The 25,795-nt window shown below is 36.8% G+C and overlaps 1 protein-coding gene across 9 annotated transcripts in view; it reads right to left on the bottom strand.

Annotated features, from left to right (window-relative positions):
* The window catches only part of NKAIN3 (sodium/potassium transporting ATPase interacting 3), a 372,372-nt gene that overhangs the window by 34,986 nt on the left and 311,591 nt on the right, over nt 1–25,795 (bottom strand). For 7 of the 9 annotated variants that reach the window (XM_080582402.1, XM_080582408.1, XM_080582400.1 and 4 more), the window contains 2 exons: nt 17,637–17,710; nt 14,138–16,385 (listed from right to left, as the gene is read on the bottom strand). The exons of the other annotated variants lie outside the window; for them this stretch is intronic. In XM_080582402.1, coding sequence (XP_080438528.1) covers nt 16,196–16,385; nt 17,637–17,710 — 264 coding nt within the window. In that variant the 3' untranslated portion in view covers nt 14,138–16,195. Of the gene's footprint in view, nt 1–14,137; nt 16,386–17,636; nt 17,711–25,795 lie in introns of those variants that run through there. 9 annotated transcript variants of the gene reach the window in all.

Raw genomic sequence — 25,795 nt, 5'->3', positions numbered from 1 at the left:
GACAATACTCTTTCTGCTGCTTACAGTGCAATTATGAAAGATGTCATAACCTCATGAAGCTCAACAAGGCCAAGTGCAAGGTTCTGCATCTGGGCTGGGACAATCCCAAGCATGAATACAGGCTGGGTGGAGAATGGATTAAGAGCATACCTGAGGAGAAGGACCTGGGGGCATTGGTTGATGAGAACCTCAACATGAGCCTGCAATGTGCACTTGCAGCCCAGAAAGCCAACCATATCCTGGGCTGCATCAAAAGAAGCATGGCCACCAGGTCAAGGGAGGTGATTCTCTCCCTCTGCTCTGCTCTCATGAGACACTACCTGGAGTGCTGTGTTCATCTCTGGGGCCCCCAGCACAAGAAGGACATGGACACATTAGAGCAAATCCAGAGGAGGGCCACTAGGATGATCAAAGGGCTGGAGCACCTCTTCTATGAAGAAAGGCCGAGGGAGTTGGGGTTGTTCAGCTTGAAGAAGAGAAGGCTCTGGGGAGACTTTACAGCAGCCATCCAGTACCTACAGGGAGCCTACAGGAAAGCTGGTGAGAGAATGTGTCCCTTTTGTCAGCGAATGTAGTGATAGGACAAGGAGCAGTGGCTTTAAATTAAAAGAGGTAGCTTTAAATTAGACATAAGGAGGAAGTTCTTTACTCTGAGGGTGGTGAGGCACTGGAACAGGCTGCTCAGAGAAGCTGTGGATGCCCCATCCCTGGAGGTGTTCATTGCCAGGCTGGATGGGGCCTTGGGCAACCTGGTCGAGTGGGAGGTGTCCCTGCCTGTGGCAGAGGGGTGGAACTAGGTGATCTTTACAGTCCCTTCCAACCCAAACCATTCTATGATTCTATGTCCTTTGTTGATAGAATACCAATATACATATAAGTATTCTTATTAGATCAAAGGTCTCCTAATGGGAATATTATTTCCACTTGTTTCTGGCAACAGGCACAAAGAATACATTTTAATTCTAATGCAGTGCAATCTGTAAGAATTATTTATTTTCTGCTGAATTATTTCTTTCTCTTCAAGCACTATGTAAACAACATGTGGATGAAACTGTTACATCACAGTGAGGTAGTACCCGCTTAAAGACAGATGGGCTGTGGCACAGAAATAAAAACGCCAAATGTTTAAGATTTCAGTGAGGTGACAGTGAGTGTAAGAGTAGAATTACTACATCCTGATCCTTACTACTCTTTAACCTCCTTTAAAAATACTTCTTAAGTACCTAGGTCATAATAGTTAAGACTGAACACATTATTATTTTAGCTCATATTAATCTGTAAACATAGACTGAAAATTGTATGAAAAAATGCAAAGCTTTCACTAACAACAGTTACGCCAGAGCATGCCTCAGGGAAAAACAGAACAACAAAAAGCAACCCACAGAAAAAAAAAAAAAGCCATTGTATTAATTCACTTTAGGAAATGTTCTATGACCTAATGAACTCCAAAGTAAGATTTAATCTCTAACCTTCCCAGGCTGCCCCTATTAGCCCCCTAGTGGAACACTCAGGGAGGATATTCAGGAGTAGTAGACACAGAGATGTACCTTAGAAGCAAGCTACACAATGTGAAAGATGTGCACCAGCTTAGACCCAGCACTAATTAAATCACAGAAAAAAATAGGCTTGAATAATAACCAGGAGGTGGATAAAATTCACACGAGTGCAGAAGTTCATGTTAGTCAGCATGGATGAGTACAGATTGTCTGAAAACTTTTCTTATAATCTAGTCTGCAGAGGGAGCTGAAAAAGCATCATATAGTATTTCTCTTTGTGGATGTCAATTACAAATTATTTTTGCACACATCATTACTGTTTTCTTTTTCTATTAACAATTTGTTAAATATAGACAAGGAAAATTACAAGCAAATGCTAGTTTTGTTATTATTTTTTGGAAGTATAAATATATACTTGAAAATCTTATCTTCCTGAGAAATCCACAGATGATAAGTCTGCCTATTTGTTGTGAAGAAGGTGTAGCTGCATCTTTAGGAAGGAAAAAAGACAAAACATATGTTGGATTTTGACTCTTGTAAATGAAAAATGGAAAGCATCACTTCTATGTCCATCAGAGACTTTGATATTGTTTTGTCATTTTTTGTGCATTCATTGAAATGCTAGTGATGCATAGAAGTATACCACAGGCAGACAGGGGAAGCTGAGGAACACCATTCTGATCATCATTCTGTTTTTCCTAATCAATTTCCATCTAATATGATATTTAGCAAACGATCTACCACATGTATGCTTTCACTTGTGTTCAATCTGACATACTCAAACCAAAGAAGAAATGACTATTTTGAGCCATAGCTGACCTATTTTTGCTCTTTGGAAGAAACAGTACTATTATCAGAAACGTGTTTGGATTTATGTTTGGCAGGTAACAGTAGCGTCTTCACCCAGCTGTAAACTTGTGCAATGATTGCAGTGCAGGTCATTTTGAAAAACCCTTTTATGATAGTTTGTTTTCTTTTATGGCTATCTTTCCCACTGTAGTACTTTTTACTATAGATAATATTGGTTAATTCCTTCAAGCTGCTACCTGAATGTGCAGATGGAGGTTCACATACACACACATACACACAACCCTATAATGCTTTGTGAAGTAGCCTGCTGTGATATGTAAGAAACAAGACTACCATAAAAGCAGCAATGTTATCAGTTTGCTCAGGTATTCCCAGTAAAACTGTGTGCTAAAAGGTTTTTTTTTGCTGGATTCCCACTGGGCAGAAAAGCTATCAAGAATTGCAATGAAGCTTTGCTTTCTACCAGTGCTTAATGAATTTCAGAAGCAGCTTCTCCAGTCATATCTGACCCAGCATGATCTCTTTTACCACCTGTCCGTGGCACAGTTTATTTGTTTGCAGTATATGGTCCCCGTATGTGACTTGTAGTTTTGTGTCCGGTTGCCTCCTGTTTCTTACCAACAGCTTTTATTTGACAGTGTATCCGAGTGCCTTCTTTACCTTCATCTGGGTCCGACTGTGGGGCTCGAAGCCAAAAATCAGTACTTCTTTTCAAAGGAGCCTAAGTTCAGGCTGTAATTAGGAAGTTTACAAACATACAAGAAACACTGGAGCCATTCTAGCAATGATATTGTCTCTGACGATCCATACAAAACCAGCATAAGCATCCCTTTATGGCTGATGATCACACCCTCATGTTCCGTGTCTATGGGTGGCAGCAAGTGAATTGCCCGAGAACCAAACATCAGGATACTGTTATTCAGAAATGCAAATGTGGACATAGAGTATACACTTTGCAACTGCAGCTGCAAGAATAACCAAAGCAGAAACTGTAGCTCTGAGAATGCATCTTGACCAGAGACAGGTATTACTGGAGCATGTCTTTGCAGTCCTTGACCTTGGATCACCTAGACTGACCTTTTGGCTACAGCAAGTAGAACTTCTTTATGGAAAACAAACCCAGACTTCTTTCCAGGACACAGGTGCTTATTCTGGTTTTGTCCTGACAGGAAGCCAGACTCTGAATTACACAGCCTGAAGGAGAGGAAGTCAGGCAAAGAAATGTAAGCCTACTTCTCCTGGCATCCAGAGCTGGTATGGATCTTTGCCAATAAAAAAAAAAAAAAAAAAAGCATAATAAAAAATATTCATATGTATTACTAAAAAAAAGGCAAGCTCAAGCAATGAGCTGTTGCAGTCCTTAGTGATGTGACCCTAAGGCTGTAGGAATATGCAGTGGCAATAATTGTTTTCCAGCATGGGTAGGTCACCCACCAGCTCTCCAGCCCATTGCATATGCACAAACATCCCTTCCAGCTGAACAGGGGCATGGATTTAAGCAGGTAGAGAAGAGGTTTGGCTGTGTTAAATGGCATTGATATTAAGATAATTAATACAGAACTACAGCCTTGCACTGGCTGAAAATCCTAGTATTTTTTATCTTTATTTTCATCTTCAGTAGAAAGATTAAATATAGTCAGCAAAATAATGCCACTGACACAACTGATGAAGGAGTTGGGTGAGAATAAGGAAATAATATGTTATAGATAATTCATATAAATTAGAAATCAGAAGAAATGCATATATACTAATCTTGGTGAATTCACCTGATAGCATATAAGGGTCTTGCTAAAGCAATCTCAAGTATGTACACAACTTGTTAGAATTTGATTAAAACAGGAGATGCTGAAGAACATCAGAAAGCCAAAGATTGTCCCTATCTATCTTTTCACTAAGACAGGAACAGGGAAGGGAAAGATGACCCACAGAATTATGTTCCTAACTTCATTCACCATAACCTTATTGAAACAAGAAATCAAATTATTAATGGGTAAATAAACATACTACTAAGAAGATAAGGTGAGAGATAATAGCCAGCATGAATTTATCAGAAACTGAATCATGTTAAATCAAGTCTGTTCTTTTTCAGGAGAGCTAATGGGCTTTGTGGTTAGGGAAGAAGCAACAAGTGTGATAAATCTTGTTTTTAGTAAGCATTTTGACATTGGTTGGCATTCTTATAACCAAACTATGAAAATATTTAGACCAGAGTATTGCTATATAGATTGAACAACTGTCTTGAAAATTGAACTCATAAATATCTACCCATGATTCTTTATCAAATTAAGAGTCAGTAATCAACAGGGGTCTGTTGAATTCATTTGGGTCCAGTACTATCCAGCATTTTCATTAGTCACCTGGCTATCTGAATAGATATTATGCCTTTTACACTTCCAGACAGAAGCAAGCTGTCATGGAGTTGCAAGCCAAAGACAAGATTATTATTAAAACAATCTTGACAAACTGACAAAGGGTTTGGAAAAAATATGATGCAATTCAGTGAGACCAAGTGCAAATTACTATACTTAACTAGGACTAATGAAGTGCTCAGAGACAGAATCAACTAAGCAACAGGCTATATAGCAGTAACGAATCACAACCTAACTATGACTTGATAATCTTATACTGTTGTAAAAATATCAGATGGCATAGTGGAATGCAAAACCAAATTTCCTCATGAATCAGCAGTGCTCTAGTACACAGCACCAATAATGCATCAGATCACAGATTGTCTGAATTTTGGAGACTTCTCTTCAGCAAAGATGTGAACCAATTAATGATAAGTCCAAATGAGAATTATAAAGATGATCAAACATCTAGAAAATGTAACCTCTGAGGAAAGCTTGTGGTACTAAATTACGCACTCCTTTAAAACTTCTGTATCTGGGAGTATTTACAGTGTATGTTTGGCTCACATTGTTCACATACAGATCAAGTGCAAACGGCTTCTTCATACTGCTGCCATCTAAAATACTTTTCAAACTATTTTATTCTAGAAATAAGAAGTTACTGTCAAAGGATTAAAAATCCTAACAGAGCTTTTCAAATTCAATTACAACATGAAACAGCTACTAATATCAAAAGACTCAAGGGTATTCTCATTAGCATTTTAAGGCAGTGTGACAGATTATTTTAAGTGTGTCAATAATGATTCATACTCCTTGTTGAGTCCCCATTGTAAAGGGAAAATTGTAAGACAGTCAAACTGTCTTTTTTCAGACCAATATACGGAAAACATTATGAAAGGTGTTATGAACCTAGACAGGACATAACTTTGTGTGACATCTATAACAAGAGCAGATGAAATGCAAAGCAGAATCTGATCCCCTCATATTTTCTGCTGGCTACTATGTGGGCAAAATTCAATTATTATTAAAGAAATATGACACATAGGAAACCTATCTAAAGCTGAAAGGAGGAACAAGACAGGGAGATTATTATTCTCTGATGGTGAAGAGAAATTATTTTATACCAGATATTACCTTCTTGATAGGTTAAACTGATGATCACCATGAAATAGTAAATATCTTCAACATCAAACAAAACATAAGTTACTGTTGGACCCTGGGCTGTACATGAGAATAAAATTGTAATTCTTTCCAGGATGCACCTTTGATACATTGCAAGCCAGATGTCTAGCCACACCTATCCAGAACGTGGACACACCTATCCAGATTGTGGACAACCTTAATCTATGTTAAGCATCAAGTTTGAGTTGATTACAAGAAGATACTGATGAGGAATAGGATAGTTTCTTTTTTTTTTTTTTTTTTCCTTAAGTTTTAAAAAAATGACAACAGAGCTCAGACAATATGTTCCTCTTTGGTCTGGACCCTCAGAGGAGCAGTAAGAAACCATTTTTCCATCCTTTTCTTTTCATCTTTCTCAAGATCAACTTCAAAAATAGCAGGAGACCAGAATGAGGGATGTCATTTCCAAAGAGGGAGGTGAAAAAATCTGAAAGGAAAGCAGAAACACGTGGCTGTATGTGTAGCCAATAGGTTTGTTTTCAAAACAGATTGATTCTCAGTGCTTACTGTTTATGAAATACGAGAAGTGGAGCTATACAACAAAAGACCAGTTAATGATGAAGATTTGACTACTTCCACCCCCGCAACAATGCATACCTGGTTGCCCTTTTGTAAGCATATAAAAGATCAAAAAGCTGTGCTTTCCAGACTTGGTTAAAGAGTATAACCATAGTGCTGCAGGAGTTACTGTTGCTTAGAAAATCAGAACTTATTCTCTGAGTTGGGTAACTGCAATTGTAAAATTTTACCTTAGAATATGTTAAGATATAGTCCAACTGCCTTTTTATGGCTTGGGTTGGAAGGGACCTTAAAGACCATCTAGTTCCACCCCCCCCCGCCATGGACAGAGATGCCACCCACTAGAGCAGGTTGTCCAAAACCTAACCAACTTGTCCTTGAACAATTCCAGAGCTGGGACATCCACAGCTTCTCTGGGCAACCTGTTCCAGTGCCTCACCAGCCTCTGAGTGGAGAATTTCCTCCTAACATCTAATCTAAATATAGAATCATGGAATAAATGAATACCAATAGCAATGAGAGCTACATTAGGTAGGGAAGTAACTGTTAAAATGTAGGCTGGCTGGTTTCTTGTTAGAACATCTATTTTCAGCTGTACAGTTCTGCTAAATACCACTGAATAGTATTTCACTACCATGAAAACTTTTAAAAATATTATTTGTATAGCTTTATTAAGATTTAGTTTACTAAAAGTTATGGTACAACCATGACTGATTATTATACTGAAATAAGTGGTAGCAGTATACGTAGTGAAAACATCATATAGCTGCAACTTTTCAAGACAGATTTCTGAAAGCTGTATCCATCTCAGATTGCTAAGACAGATCAAGAGGTTACACTAACAGAAACCTATCCTGTTTTATCTTTTTATATCAGAACTGAAGCTGTAATTATGGCAGTAAATAGTAGTAAATACAATTTCCTTACTACATTTTGCTATTTTCTCTTTCCAATATATGCCTATGCTATCTGATTTGTACCTATGTCTTATCTACATTGCAGAAAGTGAATAACTGGGCTGGAAGAATTGTCTGTGTTTAGTTGTCTGTACAGAACCCTGGCAAATAAGATATTTTGACTGCCATTTTTAGTTTCTTTCACTGGCATTAGTAGTATTATATATACCCCAAACATTTTCTATTAATTTTTACTTCATATGAAACTTCCTCAGACTAGTTACCCTGAAAAAAATAAAATAGAATAACCATGGTATATAAAAAATACCCTCTATTGTAGTAGAATTCCTAATTGTGGAAGATAATTCAAAGGAAGTCTTAATGTGTGTGAATGTCATTTTAGGCCCTACAACAACTTCTTTGAACCATTACTTTTATAGCATATTTTAAGCAGACTAATAAAAATATGGCATATTATTTGACAGCGTAGGTATCTAAGCATGTTTAGAGAAATTTTCAAAACCTTATAAAAAAAAACAACACCTGACTAGGTACTGTGGCTGAGGCAGCTGAGAGAGAATTCATTTCTCCAGTGAATAAAAGCTAATATTGAGATAACATTTATTGGATTATAAACATGGTAGCATTCAAACATAGGTTTATTGAAACATTATTTTAATACTATTTAAGATCAAATGATTCCAGATGGTTAATCTGGAATCCCCACAGCTAGGCCTGTCAGGTATTCTGGAGTTTTAATCAGGCTCTTAATACACCAATGGGTTTTGAACAGCCTGGATCCTCTGAAAATAATAATAAAAAAATGTCCTTAGGAACAATCATGAAGAGATTGATGAAGGTACCTGAATAGTAGGCAGAAACAGTTATGAACATCAAGCACAGCATGTTAAGGCAAGGTAACTGTGGCCAAAAATAATGCACTTCCAACATAGGAAGCTATGCTTTTGATTTTCCCTCACTTACTGAAGAAACGTGTCTTAGATTCAAATCTTGCACAGAAAGTTACACCTATGAATGGATAGCAAATATTTATTTTAACACCTTGTGTAAGATTACTTATAGACAAAGATCTCACCAAATATCATCTCTAACTTATTATACAGTTACAAACCACATCAATCCCTCAGGGGTCCATACGGGGACCAGCACAGTTTAACATCTTTATTAATGATATAGACAGCGGGATTGAGTGCACCCTCATCAAGTTTGTGGATGACACCCTGCTGAGCAGTGAAGCTGTTTCAACAGAAGGAAGGGGTGCCATGAAGAGGTTCCACACAAATCTCGTGAAGTTCAACAAGGTGAAGTGCAAGGTGCTGCACCTGGGTCAGGGCAATCTCAAACATCAGTACAGACTGTGGGATGAATGCATCGAGAGCAGCCCTGCAGAGAAGGACTTGGGGATATTAGTGGATGAAAAATTATACATGAGCCAGCAGTACACACTTGCAGCCCAGAAAGCCAAAGTACAAACTTAAGATTAAAACAAACCAAAACAAAACAAGCAGAAACACACAAAACAAACAAACAAACAACAACAAAAACAGCAAAAAAATGTTAGAGACTGGAATTTAACTCCAGCCTTCCAGAGGAAGAGAAGAAAATCCTGATCCCATGTCACATACAGCCAATACCTCAAATACCTTGATGATATAAACAGGACAGACAAAAACCCCAGGTACAAATTGAGTCTGTAACCCATCTCTGCTTCTTTCAACAGAATGCTGCTGATAGTGCTTCACACAGAATTTTTCCAGGGCAAGGCAGAAGACAACCAAATCTCATGGCCAATAAGCACACTTCAAGTGGTATTTCACAGAATCACAGAATTATCTAGGTTGGAAGAGACCTCCAAGATCATCTGGTCCAACCTCTGACCTAACACTAACAAGTCCTCCACTAAGCCGTATCACTAAGCTTTAAACCTAAACGTCTTTTAAAGACCTCCAGGGATGGTGACTCAACCACTTCCCTGGGCAGCCTATTCCAATGTCTAACAACCCTTTCAGTAAAGAAGTTCTTCCTGATATCCAACCTAAACCTCCCCTTGTGCAACTTTATCCCATTCCCCCTTGTCCTGTCACCAGGCACGTGGGAGAATAGACCAACCCCCACCTCGCTACAGCCTCCAGTACTGAGATATAGTGAATAAGAAGCTGGTATGACATGCAAGCTATCTGGATGCAGATCATGTTTTCCTGAAGAGCTAGTCTAAAAAAATCTATTACACCCAAAACCTCTTAACAGCATTTCTCTGGATTTCTGGAGACCAGCCTGAGGCTCCTCCACACCATCCCTTGGGGGGGGGGTCTGAGCCATTGCAATGCTGTACTCCTCCAGAAGAAAGGTGAGGAAATAAGGATGTGTCACACAGGTAATATTGGCCAGATTGACTGGATGGTTGTATCAAAGTCCCCAATAATAGGGTATGGGTGCTACTGCTTGTCAGAACATCTCCTGTCTTCAGCTAATTGTTTCTGCTACAGATCTCCCCAGATGTGTGGGGTGATTAATAATAAGTTCTCTCATTAATAGGCTTTACATCTCCCATGTCAGGTCATTGCCTATTTCTCCCATAGGTAAAACTCCTTCAGAGCAAAATGAGGGATCCCATATCATGACAATTATTATCTCAATTAGTGACATTATTAATATGCTCTAGCAAAAGAACAATTGCACTTTACTGCACTAACAGGTGGAAATGTTCAATTCTTAATTAACTTTATAGGACATAAAATTATTAGAATACATCTAGAAAGGTCAAATTAAAGGGTAAGAGAAGTGCAGAACTCTACTGTAATAAATCCAGTAGCCAGGGAGGCCATTTCAAGTTGTGGAACCTTTTGCAAAGAACAGAAAAGCAAAAAGCCAAAGATCTCTTCGTGTAGTAACAATTTTTGAAGGGGTATGCTGTTTTCTTAATATAATATTCTTATAAATATTAAGAAATTAATACCTCACTTGTAGAGCAAATTACTGCACAAATGCTAATGTGCAGATGCGCTGTTGACTGCCTGTGCAATTAGAAAATCTAAATCAAAATTCAGAGTAACAGAAAAAGACTCTGTGAGCTCTTTCTTCAGTAACTTCCTAGCCAGCCATGTGGCAGGAATTCTCCTTCCTCTCCTGCTCTATGTCCTTCTATTATTTCCCTGGTTTCCACTCTCCTTATGCAATAGAAGATAAGCTCGGAGGGATTCGTAACAGTGTAGAGAAGAATGAAAAAAATAACTGCTTTTACATGGCACTTGCAAGTGATAGAATGTTGCTGAAGCTTCAAAACTCAATATGAGGCAAATCTAGGCTTTCCTTTGAAATTCCCAGGCTTCCGATGAACCCTTGTTTTTCAGTCCAGTCACTGTGATTTTTAACACTCCTCTTCCTGCTCAATATTTTTTTTTTTTTCCCCCTAAGGATTATCTCATACAGTGTTTACAGAATTAGTGATTGTGTTTTCAGAATACCACTAAATAATGTGTTTGTGTGGAGGGATTACTCTCCATCTTTGAAGACTGGAGCTACTTTCCCGTAATAAAGCCTGTTTTCAGAATTTTAGTCCTCAGAGTTTCACAGCAGCAAAACTAAACAATATGGTATTTCACATGGAAACTTAGCCATGGAAATCCAGAACAAAGCGTTCAAGATCCATGTTTGGGGATACAGCAGGTCAAACAGTTTGAGGGGGGCTCCGGGCACTTTTCCAAATTATTTCGTACTGTTGTATTTCAAAACCAATTTAGACTGGAAATTCATCTTTCTCCAGAGTATTTGGCAGATGCCTTCAAATTCTCAGACGTGAAGGGCAGACTGAGCAAATAATTATTTTTATGTTTTAGAGGATTTATGTGTATTTTATAGAGTCTAAAATCCATGTTATAAACATTGCATGCTCTGCTGAGAAAATTCTACAGTTGATGTGGTGCCAAAGCTTGTTTTCAGACTATGTGTGGCCTCAGTGAAGTTGGCCATAATGGGAGGACCATCAGCCAAGAAACATGTATAAAAGGGAAAGAGAGCACTTTTGTAGTACAGGAATAAACCAAGAAAGTCTGTGAGACAGAAGAATTAGCACAAAAGTTAGTAGAATATGGTATTCTGCAATGACTGCCATGCTCCCAGCAGCAGAAGGATGTACTGAGTGAAGAGCTGCTTTGCCTTTCATTATTATTATGTTTATTATTAGAGGGGAGGCTCAGGGGAGACCTTATTGCTCTCTACAACTACCTGAAAGGAAGTTGTGGGGAGCTGGGGGTCAGCCTCTTCTCACAGATAACTAATGATAGGACTGGAGGGACTGGCCTCATGTTGTGCCAGGGGAGGTTTAGGTTGGAAATTAGGAGAAATTTCTTCTCAGAAAGAGCAGTCAGACTTTGGAATGGGTTGCCCAGGGTGGTGGTTGTGTCACCATCGCTGGGGGTGTTTAAGGAAAGGTTGGATGTGGTGCTTAGGGACATGGTTTAGCGGGTGACATTGGAGGTAGGGTGATGGTTGGACCAGATAATCTTGGAAGTCTTTTCCAACCTTAATGATTCTGTGATTCTATGATTATTGCTGATGTAAGGAAACGATACCTGAAAATTTACAGGAGACTGGTTGATGCGCTATTTCTTCTTCATTAGCTGCTGTTATTAGTTAATGTAATATCCAGTCAGTTATCACTTAAATTTTCAGCATTTTTTCATTTTTAAATGACACTTGGGAATGTAATTTTTGTAAGTGGTAAAATCTGTACACAAAGGAAAAATAATTAATTCTTATTTACACCAGCAGGAATTTTGTTATTCATCACAACAGGACCAGAATTGTATCCACAGTCTTAACTTTTCTCAGACTCCTGCTTCTTGGTTTGCTAGCAACAGTGACTTCTAAAAATAATTTTCCATCCCACCAGCAAGGTTCCTACTGTGCACCATGCAAGCAGTGGCAAGCCCTGCAAAACATTTATTTTGAGTTTGCTCTTGTGTGTTTGCCTTATTCATGACCCATCATGCTCTTTGTAAGGTAAATGTTCACTGAACTCATGGGTGGGTTTGAAGAGTTCAGACTTTGGACAGCTTTTGCTGCTTAGTTCTTTTTGTCTCTCTCTCTCCCCTTTTTTTTTTTTTTTTGTCAAATCCATAATATATTTACCAAAAGTACAGAACCATTTTCCTATCTTTTCTTTTTATATTTATTTTTACTGTGTTGACAAGGTGGCCTACAGGATATATAAACCAAAGTACCTTTAATTTGAATTGATAACTTGAAGAAGGGACACAGAACACCCAGAAGTCCTTCTGTAAAGAGTACATCTTTAACACTCTTTAATAGAGCTTTCCTTAAAACAAACAAAAAACAAACAAAAAACAAACAAACAAAGACAAAAACAACAAAAAACACTGTTTTCTCTCTCTCTCTTTATTTCTTAATATATGGATCAGAATTGCATTTTTCTCTGATGCTTTCTTCATGATGTTGACTAAGGGTGAAATTTTCTCTTGAAATAAATGACCGTGTTTCTAACGAACATAATGAAAGTGCTTTCATAAGTCATATCTTTACAGATTTGATTTAGAGTCTATTTGCAAGTAGAAGAAACCAGTCACATTTATTTCCAAGATCCCTGGATCAGTCATTATTTTCCTCCATCTTCTTCAACTCTTTAATTACATGTTTTATAATATACTTAAGTCATGCTACCTATTATGACTAGTTTTAATCCAGTAGATTTATGTTTATACTTTAGCTTTACTAACTCTGTTTGTGTATGCTTAGGATGAGTATTGTACCTCTGAGCAAGGCAGCAGACTTTGCTTCTAGCTTTATATACAAGATAAAAGTGATTTGGATTTTTTTTTTTTTGGTCAATAAAAATAAGCAGCAGACAGCTGCACAGTTTTACTGCTCTTGTCTCCACTAACATCCTCATTTGTTCTTAAGAGATGAATCATTTTATTCCTTCCAATCAGAATCAGTGGTCAAATGGAAATGTGAATGGCACATAACGAAGTAAATAAGGAGCGATACGAGGTGAAATTTGGTTGGTTAGAGCAGAGGTCTAGGCTATAAGGACAATAATAGAGCTCTGAAAGTGCCATATGGTGACTAAAAGGCTCAATTTGTTTCACAAGCGCTGCATTACAGTAGATAAAAGACCTTTTATATCAGCTTCTTTATATCTCATCTTTGCAAATCGACCCTACTTTATTCCTCCACTCATTTACATGTTTTTCTATTGTTAATAGCAAATGTAAGAAAGCTGAAAAATGCCTTAGTTCCATAAGAAATCAGATTTATTCTTCACTAGGTTGCAAATGTATGAATAAAGTTAAAGTTAGAAAGTTTATCTGTTACACTTTCTCTCATGAGAAATGTAATAAAACACACTGTATGGATAGAGATAAGAATTAAATCACATCTATAAGATCAAAATTCCCTAACATATAGCAGATAATTGTATTAATCAGCTAGACCGGGGAATAAGTAATTTGCATCTTTCATTGCTCAATTGATATAACATCAGTCTAATGTATACATACTAAAATATATATGCTTTTATACATATATATTTCAAATTTGGAGAAAATAAAGCAGACATGATTTTAGGAAAGGAAATTCAAACCTGTCCACAAAGAAAAATTACATTGGGGTTCTAATCATATAGACCCTTAATCTGGAAAAAACAACAAGTTTTTTTATCTAAGCAATTCAATTCTGTAGGTTTCCATTTCTGTACAAATAATAAAAAGATACATAAACCCAACATTTGATATAGAAGGCTTGGTTTTAATCTTCCTTGAACTAATGTAAATCAAAGTCTGTTCAGCTAACTGTAGTAGAAATACAGCAATATAAAATAAGTGTGAAATGAGAATTAAGCTCAGGCTTTCTTTTTGGCATGGCTTTTTTCTTCCAAGATGTAGTATTATGTGCTGTTCTCTCATCACCAAAGACAGCATCTTTGCCAAGGGCATAAAATGTATTACCTGGCACACAATAAAAGAACTCATATTAATGCAGAATGGCACTTTAGAGTAGGGATTGGTTTTCTGTGTACTCCTGAAAGACGCAGTAAAGGATAATTGCTATTTTCATTAACTATCTCACTTACAGAGTTACTTGCAGTGGTTTAGAAAGCCAGCAGCCTGGAACAATTCCAAAATAAAAATAAATAAAAAATACAGATAGCTGTCTCTTCGATACCCGGATAACCTGTGGGAATATTCAGTCATTTCTGACAGACTTTCAGTATCTTTTAATTGAATGCTAGCACTTCCTTATACAGCCAAGCAAAAATCCTGGAAGTATAAAGACAGAAATGAAAACTGTCCAGGAACACGTTTTGAGATTGATAGACTCCACTGCAGTTAGTGGGACAAGATATTTATGGCTGTGAAAATGCTACAATAAACTGAACATCTCACTAAGGCTTCATTCATTCCCATAATCATTTAGGTTTATAAGATATGCAGATCAGTTACCAGTAGCAGCAATTTAGAAACATGTTAGAAGCCAAAGTGCAATAAAAGACATAGTATAAAAGTAGAGTGTACTCTATTTTGGAGTATCCAGTGGTCTTGAAGAAAAGGTGAGCAGTCACCGGATAGACATTTAGAAGTGAAAGCTTGCCAAAGAAAAATGGAAAGAAGAAATAAAATAGAAGGCAAGCAGAAAGACAAGCAGATTTGTCTCTTTGCTTCCCTTTAACCTCTCTCCATCAGGTTCATTTCTTTAACAAAACAAAACAAATCAACAACAGGAAAACCTGGATATGGCACTCCAGAAACATGCCCAATGGATAATCCAAGTGTGCTGTCATGGTCTGGGGAGTATGAGATTCCTACAGCATAAATAAACGAGTGCATAAGCAGTCATAGAACTATGTATTTTTCATGAGAGAAAAGATGGACACTATAATTTAATGAAAGGCTGACATTTTGTAACAAGAAGATCATATTCTTGTAGCTAAAAGAGGAGAGAGTGAGAGCAGTATATGAGAAAAATAGAACAAAGCCTATATGCAAAGCTTTGGTTGTTAAGCATGCCATTTTTAATAATTTAATACAAATGCATTGATTTGCACTTCTTTATCCTCATGTGCATCTGCTTTCTGGAAATATCAAAATGTGACCATTAGCCATTGTCTGAATATCATATAAAAAGATTATTCTCTGCCATTTAGTTTCAAAAAGTGAAAGCCTTGTACAATACACATTCTTTTGATAAATCAAGCCCAGTATTTTTAGTCATCGGTTCACAAGAAAAACATTTGTCTCGGATTTAGTTAAATCATGCTCCTGAAGTTCGAGTATGATTGCTGCCCTGTGCTGCCAATGTGCACTCAGTTTCTATCAGAGAACTATGCCACACAAAATTGGCATTCCCAACTTTTAATTCTTATTAATAATTAAATAACAGCTTGCTTTGAAATGAAACCACTAACAGTGGTGCAAGCAGGAACATACTGCAATTCATTGTGTTCTCTGAGGCCTCCAAATATCAGCGTTCAGACTGAGCACACAGGAGCATTAAAAGAACTGTATTTTCACACAATTTTCAGTGTGCGTTACTGATTCATTGTCACCTCACCCTGTAATTTCCTGTGATTACTTTGCAGATGTCTAACATGTGAAACAGTGAGACCGTAGTTTCCCTCTACAACAGAAAGCCGATACAAAGTTTCCTGAAATCAATAAGAGGCATAGCATGTGGCATTTGTTATTATGGTAAGCAGAGCATGTGAGCTGCTAGACAGCCATTGCGAATTTTCAAGTATTCATCCAAAATCTGAACTTTAGCCATCCTCTCTTTTTTTTTTTTTTTTTTTTTTCCAATCAGACAACTGAGTGTAATTATCTTGATATATGAAGGGAGAAGGGCTGAGCAGAAACAATTAATGCTTGAAACACTTCTTTCATCTGCTAGCAGTGGACTTCACCATCCTTCACTCCCTTCTGGTGTCATTTAATTCTTGTTTAAACAGCTCCTGCCTTTTCATTTCTTCTGCTGTGATTGTCACACCATTTCTCATAGTCATGACCCGCAATATAATAATGTCTTTGGAGTCCTCAGGCACCTGTTCCAGATGTGTTTTCCTTCCAGTTTCCTCTATGAATGTATTTGTTCCAGTGTTACTACCTAGCATGAAAAAAAAATACTTTAGCTAGAGTGGATTAAAAATATAGTAAAATTGATATGATAAAATATGATCCATAGAATACTAAGTTTAGGGAAGTTTCCTGTCAGCTCCTAACACTCTTAGTACATATACTTAATGCTTGTGGTTCTCCATGTCTCTGCTCTTTGTTTTTGTTGTGCTAAAATGCATTTATATTGATTAACCACATTTGAATTAAATAAGCAAACCCCGTGTTGAAAAAAAAAAATCAATACTGTCTTTAATTCTGAAAATGCCATTTTGTATGCAGAAAAAAAAAATCCCTATTTAAACATGGGCATGAAACCACACAGACAGAAATACAGACTGATTTTTCAAAATCATGTCCTTTAAATATGTATGCAATGAAAATGGGCCAGATTTTTCATAACTGCTACATCAGTAATGATGGAAAGCAAAGGGATTCAAAAGCACCTACTGAAAATGACAAATAAGATGACTCCCATTTTTTCCATATCCTCATTCTATATTGATGATATTTTAACTTATTTTGCAGCTGGTCTATGCCTAGTTCTAGAATCCATAACTTGGTTTTAGCAGGAGTCTAGATTGTCAATTATTATCAAGGGCTTTTAGAAGGTGTTAGTAATATCCATCATTGGATATAGATTGCCATTATGTTTGAGCCTAGATAAACAAAACAACCTGAACTTTAACAGGCCATTTCTAATGAGAATATTATAACTCTGTATTCAGTAATTTTGCATTCAGTATGTCTTTTGATAACTGTAAGGAACATATTAATTGAGGGTTTTACGTTAAAAAACCCGCAAGATAAATGAAAGCATGTTAGAAAGGGTAAAAATAACAACTCTCATTATGTATCTCTTTCAGGACTAAAGGCTGGTCTAATCTTCCTTCACATGCTAACAAATTTAGCTGCCCAGATACAATTTTAAGCTATATGTTTGCTACCCTCATTTTTTTTTTTTCCTTCTGTGAGCATTTTGCTGATAACAAGAGCCAGAGAGCCAGATAATATAAACTGGTAGGTCTCTGAACAGATTTAAGGATTATTTACATGAGCAAATAGTTCCCGGATTGAGTCTCCAGCCCCTCAACACCATCTCATACCTTCAATTTTTTACAGAGATGTCAAAAAAGACTGAATTTCAAAAAGCCTTCAATAAAGCCTGAGGTTTTGTGCATACTCCAAGTGATGCCAAAAATTCTATTCTTTGTTTCTTTTTCTGCACTCATGGATTACTTAACTCTTGAAGGAGCTCTGGGACACGGTTCCTGTCTTAATGTCGAAAATACAGTGGCCGCAATTGTGTATTGCTAAAAAGAACATAAAATGTTATTCTACAGACCCAAGTGCACATATAAATCCTTTCACTGGATATAAATCCAAATACATTACTGAACCTAGATTTCTCATGGCAAAGAAGCAGAAGATAAAAGGTGGGGTGACACTTCCAACACAGTTTGGAGAATCATGAAGCATCTATCTTGCTTATTTCTCAACCACAATTCCGCCCCCTTTACCCTCCCCCTCCCCTCCCCCCCCCAAAAAATAGAGGCTGTCAAAAAATAAAATAAAATCATAGCTACTGGCTACATACATACATAGCTACAATAAAATGAATATTGCATTTCCACTCTTTATTGGGAACTCTAAACATCAGGTTTTACTCTTTCACACCACTTTTTAGCCCTGCGCTTGTCAAACAGACCTTGCATATCTTACTGCTGCAGTCCTACTATTCTCTACAGCCTGGTAAAGTGATGAACCCTTCCAATGACTTTCAGAGATATAGGATAAATTTTCTTCTCTTTGTCATGTACCAGTCTCTGTGTCTCTCATAAGGCTATCTAGTGTATTTCCTCTAAAATGTCTTTTCTTTCCATATTGCCTGCTCTGCCCTCAGTTACTGCTTGTTTCTCAAACCTGTGCTCTAGATGTTGTGCCAGCTTCAGTGTCTCAGATGTTCCCCATTCTGCTACCTCCTTGCTCCTCCTCTTGGTTTTCTCACAGTTTCTCCTTGTTCCCACACTTTTTTTTTTTTTTTAATCACTTATCTCCAACAGCTCCTATAGTCTGTTGAATTCTGTCCATGATCATGGGTCTTAAACACATCTCTTCATCCATGGTATAACTCCCAGCTCATGCTATTTTATGCCTCTCTCTCTTTTTTTTTTTTTTTTTTAGGAATTTTCTGATACTTCAAAAGCAGCACTGCTGCACCTCTTCTTCAGAAGCTTCTTTCATTTTCCTTTTTTTTTTTTTTCAACTACCATATTATTTCAGTTGCTTTGCTATAAAATACTAAAGTTGGTTTTGATTAGTTTCTCTGTCCTTCCTTTTATGTTTGTATCAGTATTCTAGCACACAAACTAATCTTCTTACTTCTCTCTTTGTAACAGTTCTAAATTCCTCTGTTCTCCTTCGCTGTTATCTAAAACCACGATATGCCTATAGTTTTCTTTTTTCCTTCTGTTTTATCAGATCAACAAATCACCCTATTTCTTAGGCTTCCTGAACTTTGCTTTTAAAGCTGAACTTACAGCTATTTATAACAACAGAACTGGAGGCCAGTATCTGGAAGGGCAAAGCATGCTCATATAAGACAAATGAGCAATCTGTCACAGGACTTGCACTAAAATGAAACAAGACCATGCTCATTAAAAATGCATGTTAATTCCTTAAGCAATGTTTCCTACAGTGGTCTAACAAAGCCTAAACCTTTTACTGTTATCTGGGACTTCTTAAGAAAATAGATATTAACGAAGTCTTGCAGCAGTGATGAATAGAGACTAGTAGGTACTTCAGCTCTCTGTGAAGAGAAAATGTCTTTTAGTGGCAGAAAATTAGTCCTTTACTCACTCCTGTCCAGAGGAAGCTTTCAGTTATGCAGTTAAACAAATGGAATGTGCTCCCCTTCTCTTTATTTATGCCGTTGGCCGTATCTGTGCAGACTTTATCCTTGTGAGACTGTTAGCATTATGCCATTTAAGATTAATTGAGCAGGGTTATGAATTAAATGAATATGATTTCATTAATATTTGAATAGTACGTTACAACTGCCTATAAGATTATTTATGACTGTTTGTATATCACAATATCATTAATATATATTGTCTAAATGAAAAACTTCTATTTAAGATATGTTTGATATTGTGAATTAAAATATATACTACAGGGTGAAAGCATTAACAAACACATTGTCTAAATGAAAAACTTCTATTTAAAATATGTTTGATATTGTGAATTAAAATACATACTACAGGCTGAAAGCATGTAACAAACACATTAATTATTAAAATAAATGTACATGTACATTAGCTAATTATTTTATTCACATTTTCCAACTAGCAGAAGAATGAATCCATACGTGTGACACAATTCCATAAATTACTCACACCATAATAAGTAAATTGACCTTGCTTCACCCTTCTAAACAGCCTCAAGAAGGAAAACAAAACAGAGTATTTTTTGCATGCTCAGAAGTTCAATTATTCAAGCCCCTAATCCTAGACTTATAAAAAAAAAAAAAAAAAAAAGGAAATATCTTAGTTGAAATCATAACTTTACTTTTATTCTGTTGATCCAAACATTGGCACTGAGTTAGAATAACTCACAGAAAACTCCCCAGAGCAGCAACCACTCAGTTTATTCAGTGCAGTAATTAACACTTTATTAATCAGATAACAGCTCTATTGGTGATGTAGAAACACAGATACATACTTTCCCAAATATGCACATTACCCTAAACTAGGAAAAGTTATAAACAGAGAAAATAGGATGACAAGAATTAAGGAAACAATATGTCCAGGAAGAGGAGGATTTAAGTGGAGAAAAAAGCAGGTCAGCACATTCTGAAAATAATAATCTAACTTTTCTGTTGGAAATACTTTTCAAGCAATAATGCTGGGACAGACCAAAGGGAGATACAGTAGCAAACTGGATATGAATCTGTGCTGGGAAATGAAAGAAGCTAGTCTGATTTTGAGCTGGATATGTAGAAAAAGTGCATGCTAGAATACTGATAGCCCCCTTCTACACAGCACTGATAAAGTCAGTTCCATACAGACTTCCATCTCAGCATGAGAAGATGCCAAGAAACAAAAAGAAATTTTGAGAAAAATAAATATATATGTACATATGAGAAACAGAATTTTCACAGGTAGAAACATGAAAAGAAAGACTCTGAAAAAAGGAATATAACACACGACTCCCGAATTTATAGTTCTACGCCTTCATATTACACTTAAAATATACTTGTTTTTCATGACAACAAGAATTTCTGCTTTACTTGAAGTAGTTTTAGAGTAGATTTAAACATGGCAGATTAACCCACTATAGGTATCTTTTCTTTAAGTTTTGTTTTCTGTTTTTGGCCATTATTCATCATTTGAGTGAAGTGTTGAAATAAAAGAATATATATTTCGGGAGGTAACAAATTTGAAGAAGGGAAAATACGATTATGTTTAAAGATAAAACAATAGTAATAGTGAGCAAATAGCATTTCACTTCATTGTGTTCTGAGAAAATGGTGATGTTTTGCACTTCTTACAGCTGTAACAACCTTTCCTGTCTTCAAAGTGTTAATTTGGAAAGAGAGATCAGAATCTTTTTTATACATGTATATGTATCACATGTAAATAAATTTTAAAAATAAAATGATGAAAGAATCAGAAAATATTTGTGTTACTGAGATAAGTAGAATGAGAATCAGATTCTTTCCCATGTCAAATAGGGAATATAACTGCCATTTAGAATTGAGCTACATATTTTAAAGCAGAATTCCTTGACCTTGTACATATGCTGAACAAAGGAACTGTTATTTTTACATCTGTGGTTTAAATGGATTGTTAATTTTACTTTTGCTTGTAAGGAAACAGCAATGACACAAATAGGGCAGGGAGGCAGAGACAACACAGAATTTGTGTAACCACTCAGTGCAGGAAACAGCGTGACAAATTGGTCAGATTCACTGTTTTCTGTCTGAAAATCAGCAAGGTCATGCAGAGAAATTAGGGTTGACTAGTATTTCCTGGTAGTTTAAACTTCTTCTGATCACTCATTCTAAAGGACAGCAAGATGCAAGCCCTCTTGTTTCCTGAAACATCTTTCTTTGCTAAAGCTGAGAGATGTGCTAAAATTTATAGCTGCGTCCAGAACAAAATGTCAGATGGTTTTAACCAGCTGCTTGACTTCAGAACAAAGCCTTGGGTTCATTAGGGAAACACAGAAGTATTTGCAAACATTGCCCTTGTTCTTTGATGGTGTTTATTTTTATTTTTATTTTTATTTTTTTAATAGTAATGGAAATGAGAACTAGGTTCAAATTGCTGGGGAAAATAAACAAACAAACAAACGAACAAATAAATACTGATGTGTAAAATAGCATATTCTATGATTCTATGAAAATCTAGCATATACATATTTTCAGATTAATGGCAAAAATCTGTGTGTGGTCTGCAGTGCAGGTACCATATGAAAACATCTGTGTGTCATAGATAACTCTAAGAAAAAATAATGTTGCTCAATATCTCAAAGAAAAGAGGGGATTGGTGATAAGAGCATGTATTTCATCTCATCTTAAACCTCTACTGGAGCTTTTGTTAGTGAAAATGACTTTTGAGGCTAACTAATTAGCTGATCAGAGACCTACCCCTAAAATGCCTGAAGCAAGGGTCATTTCAAGGGTTTTGCTAAAAATAAATGTGGTAGCTTTAAAAGCCATCACATTTTGAATATGAAACTTATGATTGCTCTGATCCCAACAAAGACGTTTGGCTGGGAGAAAGGAGTCCTACGAGAAATACATGAAAGGTTTTGCAGAAAAAGATGTTTTATTAGAGTAAGAGCCATGTTTTTGAGAATACGGAGTTGCACAGAGCCACAGATCAGCACCTGGGGGTATCTTTCTTCCTTTATCACAGTGGTGTTTTAGTGGGTCTCTTCACAAAATGTTCCCACAGACAATTTCTTTGGCAGTGCATTTTAGGCAGTAACCTTTTAAACTTCCCCATGAGGAATTGTCAGGACTCACCTGTGCACCCACTGCATTGTTTTTTGAGATTTTTTGCAGTGAGAAACCATTGGTACTTGCCTGTTTCCTCTCTTTACAACCTCTTGATAACAGTACTTCAACTTCTGAAGCAAGGCACAGAAACAACACTGCCAAGCAATTCAAGCACCAAGAAGACAAGGTGGAGGCTGGAGGCAGGTGAGGAGGCAGAGCCCAGTCCCTGACCAAGGCTGGGGAAACGCTGTACCAGGATGCAGGTCAGGCCCAATTCGAACACACTGTCCGGTATTTCTAGTGATTAAGATCAGTGATGGCACAAAATTTACTTTGATTTTTATTTTTTCTTAGCTGAAATGAACAGGTCTTTTTATCAAACTGACTAAAACAAAGAACAGTTTTAGTTTTTAAGCGTGTTTATCACAAGTATCAGAGGTTTGCAAATTAAGTAGCAGATTGTTGTTGCTACACACACTGTATCTTGATTTAATCTGAAGAAAATAAATCTTTTCAAATTGGTGAATTATTCAAACAGAATTACGTACATTAAATTTTTCTGCTAATTGATTTTAAATATTTTAAATAGAGTAATGTATTTTCAGCATATATATATATTTTTTTTCTAGAAGGCAATTTTACAAATTGCTATTTGAAAAAGAACTCACCAAAACTAAGCTAACAAAACCCCAATAACCTTTAAACTATTCCTTCTGTAAAGAACAGATATTCATAAATTAAAATGAGTAAAGACAAATTTGAAAATAAAATTGCACCAATACTTTTACTAATTTAACATTTTTCTTCATTTCACAACCAACTCTACTAGCAAACTAGGTCACAATCAGTTTAAAACTTAGTAACTTAGCCAAAAAAGGGAGCAAGATTTTGCCAACAATGCCAAATTATGCACTCCAGCTAAACAAGTAATTGAAGTGTGATTACTTACTGATGTAGCAAAGCTCAATTTGAAGTGATTTTGAGGAAAATGATGATCCCACTTTCAAATACATTTCCACAACCCTAGAATTCCTAATTATGTAAATATATATAGTTATAAATATATCAATTTGCAATATTAATATCTATATTTTTTTACATTGGATTTATAATTCTCTCTCTCTGTCTCTTTCTCTCTCTTGTCCTTCAAAGGGCTAATATCTGTATAATTCAACTGCAAAAATAAAACATAGACGGAAGAAAGTACTAGAATTGCTACAAAGATCGATATTAATCACTGGGAATAATATGATTTTTCTCTTTGAATACTTAGGGAGCATGCCACAGTTCACCTATGGAGCTAACTACAGTAAACAGTGAAACAAAATAGTGCTAGTATATAACACCTGTAAAAGCATTCCTGTAGAAGTGTGCTTTTCTAAGGAGGACGTGTACATTCCAATCTATGAATGTAAAGTTCCAATGAAATTAGCTTCCTATTAAAATATTCATTTATTTATATTGCTTCTTCATACCTGAAGATATATATCTACTTGCAAGGTATATACCAAATGCAGTCCTAAAACAATTTTGGACACAACACAGCTAAGATACAGGTCAACAAGGTGCAATATCCTTCTCATCTTTTTCTGCTTGTAAAAGCATTTTACAATGTGGTAACAAGGGAGAAAAGACATAAATGTAAGAAAAGTGCCTCCATGCATGTGAATCACACTTGAAAATAGCACCAGTATAATGAGATTAGTTCAAACTGGGATCATTTCCCAGCCTCATTTCAACCTGGAGGTCTTCCTCAGACACTGATCCCGCAGGTTCATTTGAAGCACGTGGGTGCTCAATTAGACTTTTTTTTTTTTATGATGCCTATTAGATTACAGAAGGTGCTTTATACTGAAACCTGTAAAGCACTCATTAGCACAGTGTTATAATAGTGAGTTAACTTGATTGCAAAAGCAGCGGCTGAGTAGCTCTTCAGTGTTTTCTGAATGAAACTGATTTTAATTGCCTGCCAGCTTAAACCTCGTGACATTGCAATGCCTCTTTGGAACAAACAGTATCGAAGGCTCTACCAGCTGTGCCCATGCTTGCATCTTCCTTTCATTAATAGCCACATGAAGAGGACTTAGGACTGAGGTTAGCTGAGGAAAGTTCACAGAATCACAGAATCATCTAGGTTGGAAAAGACCTCCAAGATCACCAAGTCCAACCTCAAGTTGTGCACTTCTTGCCCCAGTGAGCCCCTGCAGAAAGACAGCTGGTATTCTGGACAAGACCAGCGCAGCTTAGCCGTGCTCCACTGATCACTGGTGCTGCTGCTGATCCCTGAGAGTATGTTTTGGTCTCATATCAGGAATGGGCAGCTTGACCTGATTTCTTTAAGTTGCTCAGTACTCTCGTAGATGTTGCTTTGTGAGGTTGTAGGCAGCTGTAGCCAGCTGCAAGCTTCCAGGTCTCCTGGAAACTGCTCTGAGCTTGTTATATCACTGAATGTTTCTCTCAAGCACTTGTATTCAAAGGGAACATCAATTACTCCAGAGCAGAGACTGATGGCTTGTATGAAACAAATCAGAGAGTCTGATACCTCTGACTCACAACCTAGCTATAACTCAGCACTGAGCCACAGAAGAGTGATCCATGACTGATAGTGTGCGTGCAGTGACACACAAGGTGACACGTGTATGTCAGCAAAGAACAGAAAGAGGTCATAGGACTAAATCAGTTAATAACAAAGTAATGGCTGCACAGCCCAGTGCTTGGGAAGCTATGACTCTGGCAGTGCCTCGTGCAGGAATGAAGTGCCCCAGGAGAACACCTCTGGTGAGACTGTGTCACCTTTCCTCACATTTGGTAATGTCCTTGTACAGTTCCTTTACTAAGTTTGATGAGCTCTCCTCTGAAGTGAGGCACTGCTCAGGTGGCAAAGTATGGCCTTATTATAGAGCAATCGAGTTTGGAACCAGTTCAGTCAGAATATTCCTGCTTCTGATCCTTGGTGTAATTTCAGGCTACATTAGACTGCAGCATAATACATTTTGCACAAATATTTACTAAGGGATGACTATCCTAGTACTACTGGCATATCTGTTACTGGCTTGCAACTGTTTCTATTCCCACCATAACCTCCTTAAGAGAGAATCTATACCTTCTGCATATCTCATTTAGAGTGAAAGTAATTGAAAAATCATTTTGCCTCCGGCTGCTATGTAGAATACGGGAAAATGGCATTTTTCTAGGACTACTAGACAAGTCTCCCTTCATATTAAGGAGTCTCTAAATGAAGAAAATTACTTTTAGTGATTCCCTCAGCAGAAAAATAACATACATGAGGCAAGAAAATATCTGTCATCAGATCAAGTTTCAGACATGAAGAAGGAATCATGCACTCGTAAGCTTGTTTCTTCTTACCAGGTACATCAGTTGGACTGACTTCTGT

This window comes from Anser brachyrhynchus (genome assembly GCF_964034855.1).
Source record: "Anser brachyrhynchus genome assembly, chromosome: 2".
NCBI lineage: Eukaryota > Metazoa > Chordata > Aves > Anseriformes > Anatidae > Anser > Anser brachyrhynchus.
This window is presented reverse-complemented; position numbering and strand designations above follow the sequence as displayed.